General features: G+C 35.5%; 1 protein-coding gene across 7 annotated transcripts in view; it reads left to right on the top strand.

Annotated features, from left to right (window-relative positions):
• DMD (dystrophin) overlaps positions 1–25226 on the top strand; it is a 1078552-nt gene that overhangs the window by 488637 nt on the left and 564689 nt on the right. For all 7 annotated transcript variants that reach the window (XM_088521823.1, XM_088521851.1, XM_088521829.1 and 4 more), the window contains one exon: positions 5506–5678. In XM_088521823.1, coding sequence (XP_088377949.1) covers positions 5506–5678 — 173 coding nt within the window. The remainder of the gene's footprint in view (positions 1–5505; positions 5679–25226) is intronic.

Genomic DNA, 25226 nt, shown 5'->3' with positions numbered 1-25226 from the left:
TATAGCTATTCTCTTTGACATGAAAAATGGAAGGTATATGTGTGTGAGATATGTGTGTTTGTGCAGACACATATGTACGTGCTCTTTTTTCTTTCCTGAGACAATCTTCAGCCATCCAGTTGTGAATTTCCTTTATAGAAGGACAACTGTATCACTTTTTGTTGTGTGTAGCAGCTGCATTCTAAACACAGGGAAAAATCTGTTTATGTCATGAATGTTCTGAATGTCTATCTATAGGCTACATTATAGATAGTTAGGGACATGCCTCGTAAAAGTTCAAAATTATATGAATGTATTTAATATATTTTAATATTCATTAAAATTATCTATTTGGTTAGAAAAATATATAATTTAAGACTCAAGTATAGGCACATATGCTACTTTTCAGTGTTTAAAGAAATTACTTCTTTACTTCAAAGATGTCAACCTATTAAGTGGGCCCATGAGATTAGCTGATATTCAAACCTACCGGAAGGAAGGCTATTTCACTTGGGTGTTGAAGTGTTGGAGCGCGGCAGTTTTCAACATTTCAATTATACTTTCCCTTGTTTTCCCCTGTTAAAATTTTAGTTACAGTTACTTTTAGTTACTTTTGTGAGGGTGCTGTTTTCCTCATATTCAAGGACTGATTTGGAAATGCTTTATGGATTCATCCCTTCATGATATTTTTTATTTCCAGATTAAGTAATATTGAATAATCTAATCTCTATGGCCTAACCATATAAACCCAAGATTTAAGTAGAACTCAGCAGCACTGAGTGCAAAACAAGTGCAAAACAGGTTCTTGTGCTGGGGAAATCAAATGTGGTTTGTCGAGTGATGATCCAGCCAGTGTTAGCACTAGGTGATGGACTGTTGACAAGCAATGAACACATTTCTGATCATAAACCAACCCAGAGAAAAGGCTTCTGCTGTTTGCATTTTATTTGTGTATATATATGTGTGTGTGTGTGTGTGTGTCCAAAACAGGAAAAAGAGGTGAACTTGCAGAGTCCAGTAGTGCTAAGCAATGGAGTACATCATTAATGATATAAGAATTGTGGCAGGCAGGTATAAAGCATAGTGAAAGTATTTCTTGTACACTAAGTACCTGAACATGTACACTAAGTGTATTGTATCCAGAAAGTAAATATTACTCTGTAATAAAAGTTATAAAATGGTATTCCAAACAGAACAGTTTCCCACTAAGTACTAAGCTTTCTGTCATGATGTGTTTCGTTCTAAAAGTATAGAAGATAATTAGAAAGTATGTAAAATAATTTTAAAGAATTCAGGAAGGACAAATTAAAAGCCAGAGCCATGTAAACAAGACCTTTATGAGAAGAGACTAAATTAATTAGATATTTAAAGAGGTAAGAATAATTGCTGTTATGGAAAAATGAAAGATGGAAGCCACAATTCATGAGACTGCTTTTATTAAATAATACTGTCACGAGCAGATATTCGGTTAAGAGAGGCTCATTGGTTATGAATAGAATTGTGTTGGATTAGTTGGCCTGTAGAATTCACACTGTATTTTTACTAAAGCAATGTGACATTCCCTATACAAAAACATCAGATATTTTAAACTGCAGTAGATTTAATCAACAGACTGACATTTCCTTTGCTGAATGTCTGTCTTTCATGTCTTCTGTTTCATTTTTGTATAAATGCTGAGTAATATATTCATTCCATTTCATTCTAGGAAAAATGAATAGTGAAAAAAAAGTTGCTGTTTAACTGAAAATATCAAAGGATTACTTTTCATAATTCTCATTTCCTAGGGACAAGAAATTTGACACAGTGGGTTTTTTGTTTGTTTGCTTTTTTGTTTTGTTTTGTTTTGTTTTGTTTTGTTTTTGTTTTGTTTTGTTCTGTCTGTGTGTGTGTGCTAGGTTTATGCTCTTTACCATGCCAGTGCAATTAATGCCCGATTTTGATTTGGCCTCTGTCAAATCATCGTTATCATATTCCCTATATAGATTCCTTGGAGTTTACTTGAGTGTCCCACAGCTCCAAGTCATGACCAGATTATTCATGCCCAATATAGTAACAGAACCTCAGCATGCTCCAAACTGGATTATGGGTCTCAGGCGTTTTTCCCTGGTGATTGCTCCAGGGTAAATAAGTTTTTGAGCTGAAGACTCAAGAGAAATGGAAGGAGAGGAAATGTGAATGTGGGCATTCAAAACTTTAGGTTTTTATTTTTAGCCTTTCTGCTCTAATGTGGACCTTAAAGCTTTTTTTTTTTTTCCCAAAAAATATGTTTCGAGGATTAGGTTTTAGTTATCTGTATAACATGCACAAATGTGGGCATATAACAGAAACAGATTTCTTGAGCTATGACTTAAATTTATGGCATAGAAGTTATATTTCTATATAGATAGTAAATATCTATAGATACTTACTGTAATAGTAAACTTCTTACTGTCTGAATATCATGTTGCACGAGCCTCTATCAGAGACAGAACATGTGGCAGAAGATAATGAATACAAGCAGAATTAGCATAGTATTTGATAACTTCCATTTTATAGTTTTGTTGGTTTAGAAATGGCAATGCTGTGGAAAAATCTGCTGCCATTATAAACCTTTAATTTCTGATTTGTTAACAATTGTGTCTTAACATGCTATTAAACAAAAAAGATATTTTCTACCTTCCTTGAGTTGAAACTGCTGAAATTGCTACCATATCTTCCTTAGAATTTCAGAGTTAAAAGTTAACATTTTCTAGCCATTCGAAAGATATCATTTTCAGGGTTAAAATAACAAGTACAATGCAGTTTCTTATTTATTTCTTCAAAAAGCATGCAAGTTAACAGTTTTAGGACTGAAACGACTTTCCAAAGATCATGTTTTGAAATAAAGAATAGAAGTGGGAGCTAATTGAATCTGCAAGCCTCTGTCTATTTTAAAAAATTTCATTTACTTCATGCAACTGGCATGTTTCACTCTACTTGCTAAATTCTAAGCATAACAATAATCATTTAATCACTGGGTTTATCCAAGAGTTGTCTGGTATAGAATATATAAAAAGCAAATTCCATTTAAAATAGCAATCACAAAACCAAAAATGCATGTTCCTAACAATGTGAAATAGGCAGTGTGATCTTTCATCTTAGGTGAGTATTATCTACAGGATCTGAAGTTCAGGTGTCGTCATTTTTGACAATGAACCATTGAAACCACAAGCACCAGAGTCTCTGATCTTCTATTCAGTAGTGCTGGTAAACCATAAAGATGAAAGGTAAAATCTTGAACAAAATCAAGTTTTCCTAAGCAAAAATTACTTTAAAGCACCTTTTAAATGCTACAATTTATGATTACTGGGCTCATCATATAGTTTGTGTTTCTGATATGATATCATAATTTTTTTTAAGTGTAATATTGGCAATTTTTAGCTGTTAAAAATGTTACAAAGAGAAACAACTCAAAAGTGTTACATAAGAACTTTTTGCTTTTTGCCTGTGAAAGATGTTAGCACAAGAATGCTCTCTAGACTTCAGCTTATACTAGGTGAGATTATAACAATGAGTACAAGTTGGCAGTATGAGGCCTTCTTTTCATTCTTTCGGTACTTTGTTGATGAATGTCCTTCATATTAGGTGAGCTGAAGGACACTAAAAAAGCAAAGTTATCTTTTATATGGTTGCAGATAAAACAGATGAACATATGTTTTATCATACTTTTCTTCAAATTTGAATTGGTGGCTGGGTTTCTGTCTCTGGGAGAAGCTAATAAAAGGCATTTGTACTTTTCATCTGTATTACCAAACACAAAGTATATATCTGAGGCACACTTAAAATGTGGGGAAGGCGTATCAACATGATGGGATATTATGCTGCTCAGTGCTTAGTACAGCTTCTATTTTATTTTAATGATATCTCCATTGGATGCTGTGTACATTGATTGATTTATATGCAATTATGTTGCATCTAAATAACTTCAGTGTTCTTATAACTTACCATCTATGGGAAAAATACTTGAATATTCGACACACAGTTTCCGTATCATTCTGACATCACAGGAAAGAATGACTAGGGCATGCTTTGGACAGCTTTGTTTAAAATAACAAGAATTGTAATAGATCGAGAGTCCACTTATGCTAAAGGTCTTCAAGCTATTTCTGGTGCATTATAGGTGCTGGAAATGTAGGGAGTTTGAAAGCAAATGTTGCAAAACAGCTGAATACATAGATATTATCCCAAGAGCATTCTGTATTCAATACACTTTCAATGAGACATATGCATGCCTGCATTCATATTTCATTAAAAAGTAGAAATGCTAAGAAATTGCTAAATTCTGTGATGCTGAAAGGAATAGGGAGATACATATTTTTAAGCTGCTGTTTAAATCTATCATTTATCTCAGGTATTATCCAAGACTTTTAGTGACTCAGTGGCATATTAGCTTCTTTGTATAATTTGGTCCACATTTTTTTGTACCATCCAACATAGTGTTTTATAGGCAAAAATTGTCATCTTCATTAACCTTTCATTAGAGTGAAAGGGAGAGTCCAGCATAACCATCTTTAGAGAAGGAAAGTGTAGACTAGAAGCAGATTGATGCAATCATCAATCCAAAACATTTTAACAATTCTTTCATGGCTTTTTTTTTTCATTTTATTCAGGCAATAAGAAGTATAAGGTAAATCTCATCATTGTTAGAAATAATAGCCAGGGCTTTGCAACAGATGGGACTTAGTTTCAGTGAAGAAGGTTTTTTGATTTGACTGAAGGAAATCAGCAAATGTGGCACACTTCTGTTTAAGTGGACGTAATTACTGGTCTGGAAGAGATTTTTCTTCTTCCAAACACAAATACCACAGACAGGAAAAACAGAATCCCAAAAAAAGAAGGCAAAAAGCAACATATGCCTTGTAGCATTGAGGCTTGTAAGTGTCATTTACAAGAAACAGGAATTCATGCCATATTTACGTTGTACTTTGTAGAGTACAAAGAAGATCTGTGTAATTGAGTCATAGGACTAGATGGAGAGCTGGATTTAATGACTATTGATGACGTATAGCATTCTAAATGCTTTCACATATTTTAGATTTGAGGACCCAAAGTAAAAATTTTTCTTCCTGTTGGTTCCCTAGCAGCTATTAGGTATACAAAGACAAACCCAGTGATACCTAATAAAATATTTTTATGCTGTTTGATATCTTTGATGTTTTATGTGCTGAAACAACTCAAGAGTAGCATAAACAACGAAATAATTTAAAAACAGTCTTAAAAATGAGTCTGTAAAATGGGTTTTGGGTTTTTTTTAAAGCAGAAATGAGGTTAAAACAGTCGTAAACTTGGCATTGGGGAATGAATGAGTGACTTAAGTTAATGGCTCTTTTCTTTTCCTCCAGCCATCATTTTTTTTCGATAATTTATTATCTCCAAGAAATGATGAACATTCAGTCATTTTTACGTGGCTATGTAAAAACTGTTATTAAGTTATTGTTTATTTTACATTTTTCCCCTCTTTTGTTCATAAACAATAGCTGATGTTTCATTTTTATCTTGATATTACAGAGCATTAAAGACAGTCTGGGGAGACTTTTGGGTCATATAGAGGCTATTCACAGCAAGAAGACATCAGCTTTGCAAAATGCTACACCAGCAGAGGCAGCGAAGATACAGGAAAAGCTCACTCAGCTTAATTTCCAATGGGAGAAAGTTAACAAGATGTACAAGGACCGGCAGGCGTAAGTAACTTTAGAAAAAGTATTTCCAATGACATCTACTGGTGTTCAGTTTGTGATTGCTTCAATTTCTGCTTGTGGAAATACTTTTTTCAGTCCCAAAACGTATGTTCTTTCAACTAAGCACTAGGACATTGATAGTTCCAATTTTACAAAAATGCTCACAAATTAAATTACAGCTTTCTGTTTTGCCTGTCACTTGCCTTGTACCCCAGACTACTCATGGTATTGCATACGTATGCATGTGTTATTAAAAACAGCATACCTTTACTCTGAGTTAGTCAGCTACTGAGCACTGTTGATTTTAAAAGCTGAGACTGTGATGGCTGCATCCAAGAAAACCTCAAGTAATGGTAAAGGATTTGGTGGTTCCAGGAGCAGTTCTCACTCTTTGTTTAAGGCACAGAAAGAATTTTTAGTAATTCTGACTCCAGAGGGATCTTTTATCATTCTTCTTCATATTTTAGACTTCATAATGTAAGGCGAGACAATAGAAAATGTTTGAAATGACATTAAATGCATAATAAATATATCAGTGATCTCTTACAGTACAATATGGCATTTTTGTTGACTACATATTATTATGTTCCTCATAGTGCATTATTTATAAATTTTGAGTTGTATTGTGATGCAAAAAGTAGCCAAACCTATTTTAGTGAATCAATCATGGCTGATGTTAATAGCATAATAGATATTAGCAATCCAATAATTTGTTTATATTCTAAAGATATCTGATATTTAAAACTTTTGTCATCCTGCAAAAAATACCTAGGTTTATATCCTGTAATTGCTCTTTCCATTTTTAAGTAGATGATATGTCATATTTTAATGGCAGTAACACACAAAAATAAGGGACATGCTATGTTTTTTCTGTGGTATGTTGCATTCCTTTGAGAATGCAAACTCTTAATATGATACTGATAATACTTACATATTTGACTAGTCTCATTGATGAATATTGTCCAGTCATAGGAATTTTACAAGATAGGCTCCCACAGGCTAGTGCTGAAAACTTGGCATTATTAATTCCATTTGATACACCAATATAATTTGCCCCCAAAGAGAGTACATTGAAGCTAGCTAGAATATCACTTTTTATAATACATATATAATTAAAAATATTCCATATCTTAAAAACTAGTCTCTAAAATGACAATTGTATGGGAAAAAAGCATATTTTAAAGTCCAAATAGTTATTATTTTTGAAGAAGAGACATGAATCTAAACACAAAAGCAATTACCAGAAGAAAAAATTTCCTGTGGACCTAGACTGTACTGATTTTGTCTTGCAGTCCAAGTCTAGGTAACTCTATATGCTCTTTTTTTAAAAAGACTGGGCAGCAGATGGAACTTTGCAGATATGTAGGCATATTCTACAGTCAGCCAGTCACCAGCTTTGATTTCAGTTTGCTGGAGAGAGGGAGAATTCCATTAAAAATATAATTCAATAACTGTCATGTCATCTCTGTTTAGCTTCAGTCTCTAAAGTGTAAAAAGACAAATTTAAAATCTGGGAAGGCTTCCAGATTCTCCATGTGCACACTGCTACTGTCTTTTTTTTTAATACTAAACCTGGCCCTGGTTGCAGTAAGAAAGATTCTTCTGTTTACCATGATGCCATGTACAAACATGGGCAATGAGTTGGAAATGCCGCAAAGACTGGAGCAGAATAGCTCACAGAGATCATCACAATTTTTGGTGTTGTGCATTTCCCAGAGTTTTTCCTTGCCCTTAGGTTTATCTATTCATATAATTAATCAAGCTCGTAGAAACTTTTTTTTTCTTCTCTAGAGGCATTTTCTTCCAGTGATTAATGGTAAAAAGAAAGTGGTTTTTGTTAGCTGAAAGACTAGGGTACCAACACTAGCACTCAGTTATCCCGTATGAAGACTGCAGTCATATTTAGCCAAGCGCCACAAAGTATTCTGAGGTGAAATGAATTAATGTTTGTTGAGCACTTTGAGGTCATCAGATAAAGGCACTAGAGAAGGAAAAAGTATGATTATTTTCCAACTAGAGTTTGCCAAGGGGAGTCATCCTCTTTTAGTGTAATTGACAGTAGCTCAAGGTGATGATAAGCTTCACTGCTCTGTGGAATTGCACAACTTTAATATTTTACTTGTGATGTGAGTTTTACTGTGCCACTGTTTCAGTGGTTTCTTTGAACCTGGATAAAGTCCCCAAAGTTTCTTGAGCTTTGTGATGTGCTTTTGCACTGCACGAGAATGCCAGAAAGGAGATGAAGGAAGACAACCTGGCCTTTAGCATTTTGCTTTTAGCACTTTGTGTCTGTAAGGGGTGAAAGTACCAGTGTATCTCTGCCCTTGAGACATGGCTGCAGCAGTGTGTGTCATGGTGATGCTTTAGGACAGTCTTGGAAATATTATTGGAGTATTGTCTTGCATTTGCTTTCCAGGGAACATGTCTAAATGAAAGTGTGTTTACCATGTTTTGAAGGTTACAGAAACAAGCACTGTTATTTGTTCATCTCTAACTGTTGGATTTGAGCAGTCAAAAGGTTGTACTAAAATGGACATTTTTATTTAAGTAAAAATGCAAAATCAGATATCACTCTGACAGATGGAAGAACAAAATGATTTTTCTTACTCTGATGATGCCTAGCAGAGAACTTGCTCCAAACCCAATAGAAAAAAAAAATGGGAACATTTCTGTTGAGCTTCTACTTTATATTTTAGAGATATAGTTTCTGTAATTCAAGTGTCAATGTTTTAAGTTGCAGTAGTTGCAATTTGAAGTTTTGGACAGTGTCTTTGTTGGTTTGCAGTATAATCTGATGTAAGTCAAGAAAGCTTTCACAAAATCTGCCCTTAAAATATTTTTGGTATAGTTTTGGCAAAACTATTCTGACTGAGTAATATAACTTTACACTATGGACTACATTAACAGTAGCTGGTGGTGGTGTGCGGGTTCATTCAGCTGATGCTTGTAGGACTCTGACATGTAAGAGATGTACAGAAAAAGACTTAAGTGATAGTGTTTTGTGTTGTTGTCTGAGAGGTGAAACTGAGCAATCTAAGAGACTTGGAAGATGGCTTACTGTGACTTGCTGGATAGTTACTCAACTATTTGGCTTGCTCTTAATGCCAACTAAACTTTGGTTGTGTGTTGTTTTGATTTGCTTGTTTGTTTTGTTTTGGTTTGTTTTGGTGGTGGCTTTCTCACAGCTTTGTAAAAAATTTAACCAAAAGAAGACCAAAAAGAAAAAAAAAAAGAAAAAATATGTATTTCACAATATACAAAGTATAGTACAAATCACATGAGCTCCTCACTTTAAAAAATCCACTATACCAAATCAACAAAACTGATAATAAGTAAAATAAATTAGAAGAGGATAAGGTGAACATGGGTAAGGTGTACATCCCTTTCTAATGTACCAGTGCTGACGCCAGTGGCTGGTGTTGGCCACTGAGAACATGCTGCTGTGAAAAGCGAAAGGAGAAAGATAACAACATTCATATTGTTGTGCTGCTGCATTATTATTTTTTTTTTAAAAAAGTTTGTTTCTTTTAAAATATACATATTTGTGTGCATTGTTTTCAGGTGAGACTTAATGGGAAAACACCATTATGGGACATTGTGTTTTTTAGTTTTGGTTTTGGAAAAAAAAAACATATTTTCTTACTTTGCTTACCAATTAACATAACTCTAAAGAAAAACAAATCTATTACATATATCTAACTGGACAGGCAGCTCAAGATCTAAGAGAGAGACCCTTAATTTTTCTTTGGGTGCTTTAAAAAATGTAAATGGTGATTTAAATTTGCTGATGTCATGGCATGCTGCAGTCCTGCTGTAGTTTAATCTGGCAGTTATACAGCACTTCTTTTTCTTTGACAACGTACATTTTCTCTTTTCCTCATTTTTTTGCTCTGAGGAAGGACTAAGCTATTTTTCAGTGTTAGAGCTGAACACAATTGATAGTTTGGCCATGGTAATTCCATGAACAGTTGTGAACAGTTGAAAAACTGTCAACAGTTGAGAAACTTCTAATAACGGTTCTGGCTACATTGCGATCATGACTTTGACAGAAACACTGGAGATGTGTCCTAGGTTAGCTATTCATTAGGCTTGATCTGATATAATAATGAAATAGTTTAATATTTCAGCAATTAGCCTCAAATTTGTTTGAAACTGTTTTCTTGACTATGACCTCAAACTCAAACAGATCTCTCATTGATTTTCAGACAACTAAATATAGTATTTTTATATCTTATTAAAAAATTATCTTCCAGGGCATACATTATAGATTAGAAAACTGTTGATCTGATTAATCTTAAATGTAATAAAAATGAAATTTTGTGAAAGATATCTTTATAAAGTGTTTCTCACTAACTCTGAAAAAAAATAAAAAAGGGATATGCTAATCCTAATTATATCATTTGTAGTCCAGTAGCTTTGGAATACTGATAAGGGAAAGATCATGAATCCCAAAATAATCATGCCAAAGAACATTGAAGGGTTTATGGGGATCAAAATGGGATCAAAAATGTTTATAATAACAAGAACAAACAATAAGAAACTAATTATTTGTATAAAGAGTCTTGTACCAGGCATGATTTTCGTTTCTGCACAGCAGTACAACTCCCAGCTATTTGTATGTAGACTTATATAGCTTCCAATACTCATAAGAGCTTGATAATACATACTGAAAACACGTATTATGCATAAGATTCCTTTAATTGTCAGAAAAAGTAACTATTTTGTTGTTACATTTCTGACATTGCATTGTAGCATTTATTGTAATCCTTTACTGATATGTCTGGTTGAGTTGAGAATTTTTAGGATACCCGGATCAAGATACTTGGAAAAAGAAACATAGACGGCATTTATCTTTCAATCTTAATTAACTTGTGTATGTCCTATGTACCTGTAGGAGCACTTATCGGTAAGGCTTGGGGACTTGCCCAGGGTGTCTGTGAATCAGAGCCCACGCTTGTGCTCTATTTGCAAAAATGAAAACATATAGATATAATATTAAAACATCTGGAAACAGCCTAGGTGACACATTCATGGTGGATCATTCTTTTTAGAATGTGGGAGATCATCTAAGAATGATAAGAGCTACAGATAGTTGACCAATGCAAAGCAAGGGAGTATGCTCTAAGCATATGGGAATATTTTGTTGTCTAGATTAAGTCTAGAAATATTTAATTTTCAACATAAGCTAGAAAACGGCCTTTGTGTGTATCCATTAAAATGCCTGTTGTCATAGGACGATATATATAAGAACATTTTTCTAAACAGCTTTACTACAGATAACTTTTCAAATTATTTGTTAAAGCTTAAATATAAATTATTAGATGGGGCAAGAAATAAAGCTATAGTTACTGGGTAGAGAAATGTGTATATTAAATCACTGACATACAAGAATGATTAGCACTTAATATGGATTGTGGATTACGGATACTTGAAGGATTTTGTAGGGTAGAATGAAATGAAAAAGACTAATTCAGAATTTCTTTTATTAAGGGGGTCTGAATCTCATCTGAAATCATGTGTATTTCTGCTGACAGTGGAAATGTTTCACCTGAAAAAGAATCTTAAATGCATTTAAGTCACCAACCCCCAAACCTGGCAATTAGCATAAGTTAGCATAACTTTACTGCAAAATGCTCAATGCCAAAAATGCATCCTACTAATACAAAATATGACTATAGTGACTTTTTCTGCTGTATAAACTAAAACAAAGAATTTCCCTGGGAATTATTATAGCTTAGTCATGAGTATATGGGCTGAGGAACTGAGAAAATGTCTATGAAGGTTGGTATGAGCAGAAACGAATTGCCTCTGAGCTGTCTGTATATGAGCCATCTTGGGGATTCAAGTCAGATATCAGAGAAAATATGACACCGTATCATATATATATATATATATATATATATATATATATATATCACTTTTAAAAAAGAGTATAGGCATATATATATCTGTGTGTGTGTATACATGCATATGTCCATGTCTAAGAGTCAAAGAACTTGCACATTATGTTTGGAAAGCAGCTAATTTGGTGGCAGGTATAGATCTTTGCAGTAATATTTATAGACTTAGAAAGTTCTGTGAGTTAGAAAGTTCTGGCTTCTGCCCTGGTGAGCTTCTGTAATTCAGTAGTTGATGAGTTGTCAGTTTTTCTTTTCTTGAACAGCAAGACAGCTTTTCAGGTGATTTTGGAAAAATCCATTCACTACATCTGGTTTGATCCAGAAAATTATAAGGGCCCAATGTCAAATTTCAGATTGGATATCTGGATTTCCTAACAAATTACTACTATGCTCGACATAAAGTTTTTGAAAAATACTTCTCATTTATTCATATAGAATGTAATAGACATGGATGTTTCCGCATCTCATGGCATCCTTACATTTTCTGGGAAGAGGAAGACTATCCTGGAAGGAAAGGATTTTGAAGAGGAAAGTAGTGTATTTCTTCATTATCACAACTTGCTGTTTGAATAGTCCCTTTCAGTTTCTATGCTCTCTGCAAGGAGGAGTGGTACAGTAGAAAAGAGAATTTGCTTTTAATAAGACTTTTAGCATTTTTTTATTTTTTTCCACCTTGATTTCTTAAGGTGGATGTTGACAGCTCACAGAAAAACTGTACTTGCATCAGCTCTTTTAGTAATAGATACCCTGCACATTTTGAGGATAGTCTCTGCTGCAAATATTTGCAATCTATACACTTGAGATTAATTTATTCTTGTATTTACTTATCCAGGAATCACAGGCATAGTTTTATTTAACACAGAAAATAAATTCCCTTTTTTAAAATGAAGTAAAGCATTCCAGAAATTTTCTGTCAAAGTAAGCAAAAAATGTCCATTTTTTGTTTGCTCTTATTTAGGGAGAACCATACCATTGACCTGTTAAAAGTAGCTCTTTCTGATATGCTGTACTTTGTTGCTTCCTGTAACTTATCATTTTCTTTTAAATTAGACTTTAATTTTAAGATATTTCATCTGATCTGTAATTATCTTAAGAATCCAGTTCCTTTCCAGTTAAAGAGGGATTAATTCATAACATGCAGCTGAAAACATTCTTTCGAAAGTTACACTAGTTAAGATGAAAGAAGAGTGACAGTAATACTGCTGTTATCCTTTATCATTATGCATAATATCACTTAGGAAAATTGGGTTCAGTAATAACTTCATTAAGACCTTCAGGCATTCTCTTTGCGTTAGAGCAACATGAGGATAATACTGTAAGATTGTATAGTTCCAGTTTTAGGCTGATCCTCTGATTTATTCTTTCTGTCCACAACTGTTTTATGACAACAGCGGTATTTAAAACACTGTGATGCCAACAGTTAAAAACAATAACAAAAATTCACATATGCTTCCTACAGTAAGAATGTAGCGTGCTCATATTAATACATGAATTAACTTCCAAGCCCGAATAGAGCTGCCAAGCAATATGGATCGGTGATTGGCTGCCCAGTTGCTCAGGGCTTTGGCCAGTCACATTTTGAAAACCTCCAAGGACAGAGACTGCACAACCTCTTAGCTATATAATCCACTGTTTCACTGTTCTTGTGAATTAAAAATAAATAAATAAATAAATAAATAAAAGAATCCTTATCTCCTGTCTGAACACCCCATGTTTCAACTTACACCTGTTCTCTCATCTTCCCACCATGCACTCCTCTGAAGAACTTGGCTGCATGATCTTGATGACCTCCTCATAGGTATTAAGAGGCCGCTACTAGGTTCCCCTTGCAGTTCCCTCAGCCTCTGCTCACTGGGCAAGTGCCCTTGCCCCTTTGGTGACCCTCCACTGAATATGCTCCAGTTTGTTGGTGTTCTTGTCCTGGGGAACCAAAACTGGATGCAGTCTTCTAGATATGGTCTAGCAAGTGGTGTGTGAATAAGGGTGATAGTTTTCCTTGATCTGCTGGCTATGCTACTGTTAACATAGCCCAGAATGGAGGTGAAGTTCTTTGCTGCCAGGGCATGCTGCTGGCACACATCCAGCTTGCAGCCCACCAAGTTAGTTGCCCACATATATAAACCATAATATCCCAACTTGGATACAAAACAAAACAAACTTGGATAAAAGTCCTGTGAGAAATGGTGTGGAAAGGTTTGTCGTAATCAAAGTAAATGCTCTCGATTGTCCACAAACCTCATCATTTTATCATAGAAGACAGCCAGGTTGGTCAGGCATGATTGACCCATTGCAAGCCCATGCTGACTACTCCCAACCACTTTCCTCTTCCCATGCCCGGAAATGTGTTCCAAGAGGCCTCTCTCCATGGGTCTCAAATGAGGCTTGCTGGCCTGTAGCTACCTGGATCATGTTTCTGGCCTTTTTTGAAGATGGATATGACGTTTGCCATTCTATAGTTACTAAGACCTCTTCCTGGTCTGCATGACTCTTCATAGATCATAGTGAGCAGCCCTACTGTGTCAACATCCATTTTTCTTAATATCCTTGGCTGCTGCCATGGACTTGTGGAGATTGACTTCTCTGAAGTAATTCTTGACTTGACCGTCATCCACCGCTGGTATTATTCCTTCTCCTTGTGCTCTATTTCTAAGCACACTGGCCTGGGTGGCACTACCAGTAGTTATTCTTTCTTCATAAGCCCAGTATCTTTGGAGAGTTTTGTTTTTAAGCAACTCCTTGACCTTTCCCAAGTTTTCAAAATTTTCTACAAGAATTTTTTAGAATGTTTTCTATATTTCTCTTCGAAAACTTAGTGAAAAAATAATGATTAAAATGTTTGGGGCTTACACTACTCATTCTATTTAAAAAATAATTAGCAGAGCCAGTTGTCTTTTGAATGTGAAACATTTCCTAAAACAGAGCAAGCCAGGGTATAGCTGTGCACACTCTAGTGCTATAAAGCGTGTTTTTAGCCAAGTGGTAAACTGAATTTGTCAAGCTCCTTCACCTCCACCCTTCTCAGGAATTCATTTTAATTGAGACAACTTCTGGTAGTTAACTGACACTTAGGAAACGAACAATAGCAAAAACAGCAGTCACAAGAAATGTTCCTCTATTCACAAAAAGATAGATGTTTTATTTAAGAACTAGATTGCAGGTGGGTTTTGGCTGCACAGTAGTTATGTTTTTGGGTGTTAGTACTCCAGTAAGATTCTTGTCATTCTACACTGTCATATGCGTCTTGCTACATCCTCCATAATTATGTCTTAGAATGGAAATAGATTTATTTGCTGCCAGTTGTTATGCAATTTGCAAAATTTCTGATTTATGTTATTTATCATTTTTTCAGTTTGAGATATTTATGAGTATTTGGGGAGATAAGATATCTCATTTCATATTTTACAAATATTATAAGAGAAATATTGAAAATAAAAAATAATAGACCTGAAACCATTTTTAATATTGCATTACAGTGAAGTACTGTAGTCCTTTCTGAGATTTAATTTTTAGTTCTTTAGTGTGTTTAGTTTTGAATACATGCATAAAACTTGAAAACGATGTGGGTATATTATGTCCAAAAAATCACTAATTTTACTTTTGCATCACAATTTTTTTAGTATTCGTTACAGTAAAAGGAGTGTTTTTTTTTTTCTACTCAAAGTTATGTTTTAACAATAAGTCAGTCTGCCTGCTAGTTTGCCTTCCTGTATATGCATAAAAATGCCATTAATATTCTCACTGCTATTCAGTACACTCCTCCTTGTGGATGCATTAAGCAATTGCTATTCTGCAGTTTTCAAACTGCAGTGCTGAAAACACAGTCTGCATAAAAAGTAGTATAAATTCATCTATTGATTCATATTGCACACTGTGATAAATATATGCTTAAAAAACAAGTTGAAGACTCCAAATAGACTAGCTATTTGGTATCATCAGCTGTCATGCTCATGGAAAAAAACATAAAATACTCAGTTGAGTCAATGTGCTGATAAAAGCACATCCAGTGGGAATTTCTGTAGAGAGATCAAGACACAGGTAAACCCTTTTAGGATGGCTGAAGGCTCCGCTTCCTTGATACAGACCTCTAAAATACATTAATAACTAGAAGGAATGGGTTGTTTGCTTAGTTTTACTTTTGGTGGTGAAGATACCTGTCCATCTTATTTAACAAAGAAAAGCCTTTGGTTTCTTGAATTTTAAAGTATTTATAAAATGCCTCAAAGGAGCAAATGTGTTTTCAGAGTAACAGAGTGGAAATATTTCTTCCACATTTTGGTACAATAAGAATCAAATAAAACCCATCATTTTACTTATATTGTTTGAATCATGCTAAGTATTTATCAGCAGTTCTAGCTAGTAGTACTCCAAAACTCTGTTTCCTTCATCACTGTTCTACCATATTTATGAGTTATGATTTTAAGGTGTTATGCCTGGCTTCTGAACTAGACTGTTATTTTTTCCTAGAATTTTCTTTGCTAACTACATTTCTGGCATATTTGGAGCCATTTTATGAATGAAAAGTAAATAAGCTGTTCATCTTTATAAAGCTCATGGTTTACACTATGTGGACAGATGCAGCTCTTTCTTCTGGAGCGTGGAAGTATGATGATTTCAGGGTAAAACATCTGTATAAGTAACACTTGGGTCCTTACAAGCCTACCTTTTGAGAAAGCATTTATATGAGCTCTGAAGTGATTTGATAATATGAAACTGAATATTTTTTTGCAAATTAATTAAGAGAATGCACTAATGAAAAAATTAAGTAGTCATCAATAGCTGTATGTTTTGTCTGCTAGCATAGTTACTGAAAGGCAAAACATAAGGAAATAGCTGAAGAAATCTTTAGTATTCTTTGAACGGCCAAAAAATAAATATTTTATTGCATATATTTTCAATGTAGAAGAAAACATCTACCTTTTTTTTTTCGTCTTAAAGAAAGAAAAAACATACCCTCATACTCTGAATAATTTTTTAGAGTAAACCAGCATATTTTGTAGATTAAGAGAACTGTTCTTTGTCTATTCAGAATTTATTGAGCAATTATAGTTACAGATATCATCCCTTGTGTCAGAATTGTACCTCAAAATATAAATGCAAGTGCTTTTAAAGCATTCAAAATAATATAATTCTAGCTCTGATTTAAAAAGTATGTCTTAAAACAGGGTAAAAATAATAAATCTATATTTCCAGAGTCATTATTGATCCTGAAACAGTAAAAAGTCCAAATCCCTTAACTGCGGAGGTTAATAGTTTCAGGATGTCAGTTGGGAAAAAAAAAAAAAAAAAAAAGGTTAATTATTGTTTCGCTGGAAGATCGATTACTGTGCTTCAGTGTTTAATATAGACTTTATATATATATACACACAAGTATGCATATAATTATAGCTTGTAAAATACAGTAATTTAAATTTCTTCCTGCATAGTACTAATAAGTTCTGATAAAAATCAGAATTTGAAGGCTTTGCCAAATAAGAGACATTGCCAAAAGTCATCAAGACTGAAAACAGTTATTGAATATTTTGGTATTTCAAGGCCAAGCGGTGTCTTCCTCTAAAGTTATGCCCTATTAGTACTTCATCTGTGTAACAGAAGACATTTGTGCTGAATGTGATGTGATTCTTTTCCGATAATGTGTGAGAATATCATAAAAAATAGCGAGTGTCTTTCTTACATTTTAAGTAATTAATTCCAAATAAGACTTTATTTTCCTTCATTGAGCATCCCTACCAAGCCTTGCTTTAATACTCTTGGTTTAATACGAAATAGGCAAGAATTATATTATTCTCATCTTTCTTACAAATCAGAAGGGCAGAGTTATGAAATTTAAAGGTTTGTTCAAGCTCACTCATAAATATTCTGATTTGCCAAGAACAGAGCCTTGTATTCACATTCAGGCTTGCAGCCTAGGAGCACCGTTTCTCACAGGCACCATCCTGAGGAGCAAAGAGGGGGTCAGAGATGTTATGAGGATGTGTGTTAGGAATGCCGAAGCACTTGGAAATGGGCTTTATTTTTCATGAGCAGAGAAAGAAGTGACACTCATAATACATAATGTGGATTATTGCCTGCTGTACTAAAAACTGAGCTCATCAGCAGTAGGTTTTTCCTGTTTTGTGTATTTTTTCCCAACACTGTAGCTGAGAAGCGGCGGTGTGCAAGGCAGAAGTAGACACTACAAGGGAGTACAGTATAGGAACTATAGGAACAGAGCGGGTCAAACACTGAAGAACCATTATGCAAACCCCACTAGGGGGCAGTTTTGACGTGAAAGTGCTCTCAGTGATACGAACCGAACTGAAACCCAAATTTGCTTTTCTGCTTTCCAGTGTGTTTTGTCTTTCTGTGGAACACAAGATACCCTCTGACTAGATGGAAACTGAGATAAAAGCCAATGAAAAGCTAATGCTGAGGGATCTATGTTGTTCTTTCTCTCTCAGATTCATGGGCCTTGATCTGCCACAGAAAAAGAAACAATTATTCTGATATAATCAAGCAAAAAAAAAAAAAAAAAAAAAAAAAAAGGAAGTTAGAAAAGTTTAGAAAAGCCCATATAGATAGCTACAATTCAAACACATTTAATTACAATTCCTCTCTTTTTGCCATTTCCATTTCAAATAATTGCATGTGTTTTCTGTGTTTACAGTATATGACAACATGGCACAGGAGCAAACAAACAAAAACCAAGGAAACAGTAAAATAATGTTGTATTTTCACATTGTCCGGATAATTAATGACGAGCATTGTGGTTTGCAAGTAATGCAAAGTGGTAAATATCTCTGCATTTCTGAGCTGGTGTTCTTCAATAGGCACTGGACATGTGTAAATCCAGAAACAAATTTGTCTTACAACCATGAGAGACTCTTTGTCCCTGCAGTACACAGAACAGACCAGCCACTCTCTTCACTACCTTTAAATCCTCTGACACAATAATAATCCCAATTAAATTGTGTGTCCTCTCCTTCTTTCCAGTCTTGAGGCACAATCATTTGGTCTGTTCCCCTCATTGTCTTTGTGCATACTGCTGGCATCTACTGGGATCTATCAAATCCCATGGCAGATAAGAGTCTGCCTAGAACCAGGGACCATCCTTACTTTTGGCTATAGCCTTTGACTATAGACAGAGAGAACTTTGAGCACAAGGGGACAATCAGCCACCCTCATATACTTGGAAGCCAGCCTTTGCAAACAGAGTTGAATTCTCCCATTTGGGAATAAATGAGGTTCTGTTTTCTCCCAGACAAGAACAACTTGTCAAATGTCAGAATTTCCCGTGAAAGGGAATTTTCCAGTTCAAGAACCCGGTATCACAGAATCACAGAGAATCACAGAATGGTTAAGGTTGGAAGGGATCTCTGGAGATCATCTGGTCCAACTCCCCTGCTCCAGCAGGGAGACCTAGAGCACGTGGCACAGGGTGGCATCCAGGTGGGTTTGGAAGATCTCCAGAGAAGGAGCCTCCACAACTTCTCTGGGCAGCCTGTTCCAGGGCTCTGTCACCCTCACAGTAAAGAAGTTCTTCCTCACATGGAGATGGAACTTCCTGTTTTTCAACTTGTACCCGTTACCCCTTGTCCTGTCACTGGCCACCACTGAGAAGAGTTTGGCCCCATCATCCCTATAGGATGCTTAGTCTTTCCTCATAGGATAGATGCTCCAGTCCCTTAATCATCTTAGCCAGGAAAGCCTGTGAAGAACTATAGCAACATTTTAGAGTGACAAAGAAAGAGCCTTGCCAACTCAGGTTACCTCAGTAGCAGATTAGTGTTTACTCTCTAGTATAGTCACCTGTTTCCAAAAGAGCTAAGGCAAGGCATAACTTAGAAAAGTGTAGCACATAACACAGAGAGTAGCTACAAGAAAAGTGAAGACAGTAACGTGGAACAGTCTTACAAGCACCTGATCATCATACTAGGCCAGACCAGGAATGATGCTTCAACATTTATGACAACTTGAACTCTCCCTCTTCCTAATTGGAAGAATGTGAAGCTGAGCAGAGAGTCCTTCATTCACTTTGCCCTTCCTTCTATCATAGTGGGTGGCTATGAGAGAATGCTAAACAGCCTGGCTGCTTTTTCCAAGATACTGCAGAGGAATGAGAGGTGTATACATTTTTGGTGAAGGTTATCACAGAGCTGACTTCTGAGAGGCAGATGCTTCTGCAATCTTCAGTATGTTTTGTCTATGAGTAGAGTAGGACAAGATCGTAGTTCCCTAATGCCTAATGGCTTTCTGGTACATAGTATTAACTGAGATTGTTGCATTGTATAAACTTGCTGCTTTGGACAAAATACATGCAATTATGTACTGTATCTTCAAATTGTCTGGTCATTAAATCAGAAGTTAGAAAGAGAAGTTTATATTAAAAAAAAAAAAAAGGTTTTCCCTATACTAAAAATTTTTCTTTCTTATTTGGAACTTCAGAACCCTGATATCTTGCATAAGATAGCAAGGTATATAATCTCATTTTCTTCTTTTTTTATTTTTCTTTTTTTAATACTGTTCTTTCATTATTATCACCTGTGCAAATCCTGGGACACAATCAGGGTTCCTCACCAATCATGCTAAATGACAGCAGGCTGTTTGCTTGCTCTTGTGAAGAATGCCAAGGTGATAAGATATGGCAAATTCCTTACCTGTTTACAGAGAAGAAACAGTGGTAGCTAACAGGGTATCCTTGTTGCAGTCTACTTTGACCCTGAGTACTGTGAAGAATAAGTAAACACCATGCCAAACAGTCATTAGTATTCAGTTATTTTGAGTATTTGTTATTCCTAGAGCTGCCTACCAAGTATCCTTTTCATTGCTTTCAGCAATGTTTGTAGGGAAATGTTGAGACTAGGTGTGCAAATTAGTCTGTTCAGCTAATGAGCTATATTTGAGTCCAAGGCTGATGACTGCTTATGCTATTCCTACATTTCTAAAAGAGAAAGACAAAACTTTCATATTCTCATAACTGGTAAAAGAGAATAAGGATTTATGGCCAGTTTTTAGACTCCTGAAATCAGAGCTGAAAAGCAGCCATTAGGATAACCTGTCCAAGCTCACCAGTGATGCCTCTTTATCCTCCAGAATACAAATCTATGGGCCTCTTGCTTCTTATTTGTGAAATTGTCAGTACCACAGATCGTTCATGATTTCTTAGCTCTAGAGACTCACATAATTGGGACTGGCTAACACTACATCCTTCCTTCTCCAGACCATCTCACGTAGTAAGTGGTCAGAGCAGACCTGTATTTTTCCTTTCGTTGGATTGAACTAGCTTCATAGATATAGGCTTACAGTATATTTGTACACATAGGATAGTAACTTAGGGTATTAACAGAATACCTCTGTTTACAGAAAATCCTGATTACAAAAGCCAAACTAAACCTGGATGTAATCAAGAAAGTCTCTTTAGAACTGTGAATGTTTGTGCTACTTCTCCCTACATGTGTTGACTAAGGAAGAGAAAAGGAAGAAGCCTACCTGCATCTTAAGACATTAAAAGGATGAAGAACATTACCAGACAGTGTATTTTGAAAGCCTAACTAGGTTTGATCTAATTTTTGCAGCTTTCTCCAGTTTCTTTATGTTAAACAGTTACATAAGCCTAGTGTAGCTGAGTGCCTGACATATACCAGAGATGCAGCATGGCTAGTGCTCAAAGGAGCTGTTGCAGGTGGGCTATTTTTGTTGCACTAGCAAAGGTGGAGGACTGTGCAGCATATGTCCACTCTGGACTGGACCCAGTACCAGGCACTGCAGCCTTGACAGTGGCAAATAGATTTAATTTTGCACTCCATCTGTGCAAATCCTTTAATTACATTTTATGCTAGTACAATTTAAGTCCAAAAGCATAGGTGAGTAATCCAGAGTGATACACAAATTCTGTGTAGGAATGAGAAACCGTCCAGGTCTCTGAATTTCAGTGACTGCACCACTTGTTTTACGACCTAGTGGTAAAAAAAAAAAAATATAAGGAATCTCGGCTAAACTGGTGTGATAATCCTCAGATTTAAGCACTTTCTGTAGTCAGGAATTTTGTATCTGAATTATGTTTTGAAATGCAAATTGAACACTGAAATCACCAGTATGCATTTTAAGAAGCAGGACTGTATATTTGGCATTAGGGTGAAATCATAAAAAAACAGGCAGACTGTTTTTCTGTTATGCAAACACTGAGTGATAACAGTAAAGCCTGTGTGTGTATAAAAATATGTATGTGTGTCTGTATGTATCTATATTACCCACATGCACACACACAAACACACACAGAAACTAACCTATTATTCTAGGGAAGCAGGTTTTCTATTAAACTATTTAAAAAACTATTTAAACTACTTTTAAACTATTTAAAAAACTAGTTTCTATTAAACTATTTTAAAAAAAATCACAACAAAAGAAAATATTCAAAGTTACATAGGAGATATTAAGGAGATTTACCTGTGAAAATAAAGAATCTAACATTTAGGATTAAATAAGATTTTAGGGATTTTCATTTTAATGCTGTTAATATTGTCAGTAAGATAAATGATATGTTATCTGTGATGTCTACCAATATGCAGCTTCTTCTGCCATGCAGTTTTCTATTGAGACATATTTATAGTAAGTAGGATAAATTAATTACAGAACCATGTAATACAAGGATGTAATTCCATCTAGTAAAACCCCCTGAAGTAGAGCCTTGAGTTGTTTGCCATGTAAAGGAAGCAAAGCATAGGTAAGTAGACTTTGCTGCTGTGTCAAAGCTTTTCCCTAGGGGTAATGTCCAAAACTAAGAAAGATGGTTTTATTCTTCTACAGCTTGTTTTATTGAGTCTTTCCCTAGCTAGCACAGAAAGTGGTAGGATGCCTTCAACCTTTCACTTCCCTCCCTCAATCATATGTCTGTGTATGTGCATGTGTGTGTATGTTTATCTACAAATGACCTGAACTTGCCCTTTTGGGCTAATTTCAATAAGTTAAACATCTGCTCTGCTTTTTAAGTAGCTGTGTATGTTCCATAACTTTGGAATTTTAAACCCTATTTTGTTAAAATCTCAACTTGCTTATTTGACCTCCCGTTGTTAACGTAGCAATAAAAGGACTGAGCAAAAATTGCTCTAAGCAAATGAAAAGCAAATCTGGGGGTGACTGTAGTATTTTTATCTTTGTTTACTTGACATGTTGTGTATAGTCAGCATTTTTTTTCTTCTGCAGTTATGCAACACTTTCATAACAATTTCTGTCCATTCAGTATAGATGCATTAGCATTCTTCTGCAGGATCCCCATTAATATCAGTATGGTTTCTTGCTGATGCTGGAATATACTTATGACAGTCACTATATTTACCTGGAACTGAACCAGAAATAATCAGGGCCCACAGAACTAAAAATACCACAGCTTGAGCGAAAAGAACTGCCCATCCCTAGATTAAAAAAAAAAAAAAAAAATGCACCTTTTCCCATAGCAATTTGGAAGAGATTATGTGAATAGGAGAAAGCTATATTGATCCCCAGGAATTGGCAGGAGCCAGGGAACCTGTTTTTTTTTTGTTGTTACTATTGTTTGTTTTACCTACTTTATGGATTTCTTTTTGGAAAATCAAGTTGTCTTATAAACAGAGCTGTATATCTCTCCCACCCTGAAGTTGCTGTATCTTAAAGAGTTATTCTCATGTCAGGATTGCATCCTCAAGGGACTACAGCCTTGTGTTTCCTAGTTACAGCAGAAAGGGAAATAACGTATCTGTGGAAAACCAATTGCAGGAGCTTTCACTGCAGTTAGTTGGTTACTCTAGCAATCGAGGAGAGATTTTTTCTTCAGACCTGCCAGCATAGTGGGGAGAATTTTGCAGTGTCTTTGTGAAAACCTCTTTCAGTGCCGTTCTCTACAGACAATGACAAAGACGGTACCACAGAACTGCATTTCTGCAAACTCTGAGCAAAATGTAGTGGGAGTTTAAGTTTCCAGGATGGTTTTGTCCAAGCAGTTTTGGTTGCATAGGTCCACCCACACAGGACAGGGGCAGAGCAGTTCTCATAGTACTAGCTCAGCTTGCACAGTGATACGGCAGCATCATCTCCAGTGCCCCGCGGCTGGGTCACCAGCAGTCACAATCATGCCATGGTGGGGCTGTGACATGGGTCCCTGCCTATGCTGGGGGACGCTGCCAGTCCTCTCTGGAGCTGCTGCCGGGGCTGCCAACCCTTCCTAGTCACACAGACCTGCCCAAAGGGCTTGAGGACATTCCCCAGATGCCAGCAGCCAGGTAAGGTGAGGGGAACCTCCTTAGTGCCTTGTGTACATCTGTGCTTGTTTTTATGTTGTGTTGAATGTTAATAATCACAGAAGAGCCACTTCTTTCTAACAAACAAAGAGACTCAGTGTTGCAATAGAGAAACTGGTATTATTCCAACAGAAACACAGATCTTCTGCCCATGTGTTGTTTAGAGCCTTCCTCAGTATTTTTTCCTGGTTAGATTTATTTTATTTTTCAGTAAGTTTAATGAAACAGTGAACATTGGAGTAGTCCAAGCTTTGTAATTATTGTGTCTTGAGGAAAAGTCCAGACTCCCTTGGATGACTTACTTCCAATTTTCTTGGGTAAATCACAAGATCTACATTTTAGAGGTAAGGCTCACAGAACCAATAGTCAGTCCTGTTGGGCGATAAAGCTCGGGAACATTTCTGTACATGTTGTATACCCAAAAAAAGAGAATTTGGCCTGTCCCTTTCTGGCACACTTGGCTCTGGAGACTATTAGCTCTTTTTTGTGCCGTAAAACAAAGCTGAAAAATCTGCCTAAGAAAAAGCGCACAATCCCACACAAGAATATAATGTTATGGGACAAAGGTGTCTTGAATTTATTCCTGAGCTTTTTCTCCCATTGGGACTGATTATTGCTTCCATGATCCTCACCTGACAAATGTATGCCACTGAAGGGCCATAAAGCCCCTGAAACTCCTCTTGCTGTAGATGCTTCTCCAAAAGCAGTATCCATTAAGTAACATGGTTGTGTCTGAATGTTTCAAAGATGGGCATCTCCAGAAGCTCATACGTGATGGGCATCTCCATTGTGCTGCCCAGCATGTATGTTAATAGCACATGCAAATCTTTCTTTTGTGATGCAACACTTGAAGTATTTATAGCTGTGACTTTTCATACCAAAGCAAGTCCCTCTACAGCAGCACCATGTGAGTTATGAAAACATTTGCAAATGAAATGTGCCCTACAAATGTTCTGTATACCATCATGTATGACTTTTTTTCTCTCTTTTCTTTTTGTTTTTCTACAAAGAAGTAAAATAATTTCTATTAAGTGGTGATATCATTTTAGGATTTGAAAAGCATGGACATTTCTATCAAGACTGTTTTAATACACCTGACAGTTCAATTAACAATTATTAACCAAAAACATCTTCAGCTAGGAAGCTTAGTAATTGGAAATTAAACTGTAACTGCCTGGAAATCTTATCTTTTCTTCTTCTCCATAATTTTGTATGCCTACAGTTCTTAAGGATTGCTATTATGTGCTATTGTACAAGAATGTAAAGGTTATTTTATTTAAATGAGGAGAACAATATGTTTCTAGTATTATTATATAGAGCTGTAACATCTGAATGCAAAGTTTAAATGAACCATACAGCAACTTAGAAGGTTGTTATGACTAATTTAAAAACTGCACATCCAA

This window comes from Tinamus guttatus, unplaced genomic scaffold (assembly GCF_059628265.1).
Source record: "Tinamus guttatus ecotype Peru unplaced genomic scaffold, ASM5962826v1 Tinamus_guttatus_pri_ptg000008l, whole genome shotgun sequence".
In the NCBI taxonomy this organism is placed as follows: domain Eukaryota; kingdom Metazoa; phylum Chordata; class Aves; order Tinamiformes; family Tinamidae; genus Tinamus; species Tinamus guttatus.
The sequence above is the reverse complement of the archived record's forward strand: the minus strand, read 5'-3'. Positions and strand labels throughout refer to the sequence as shown.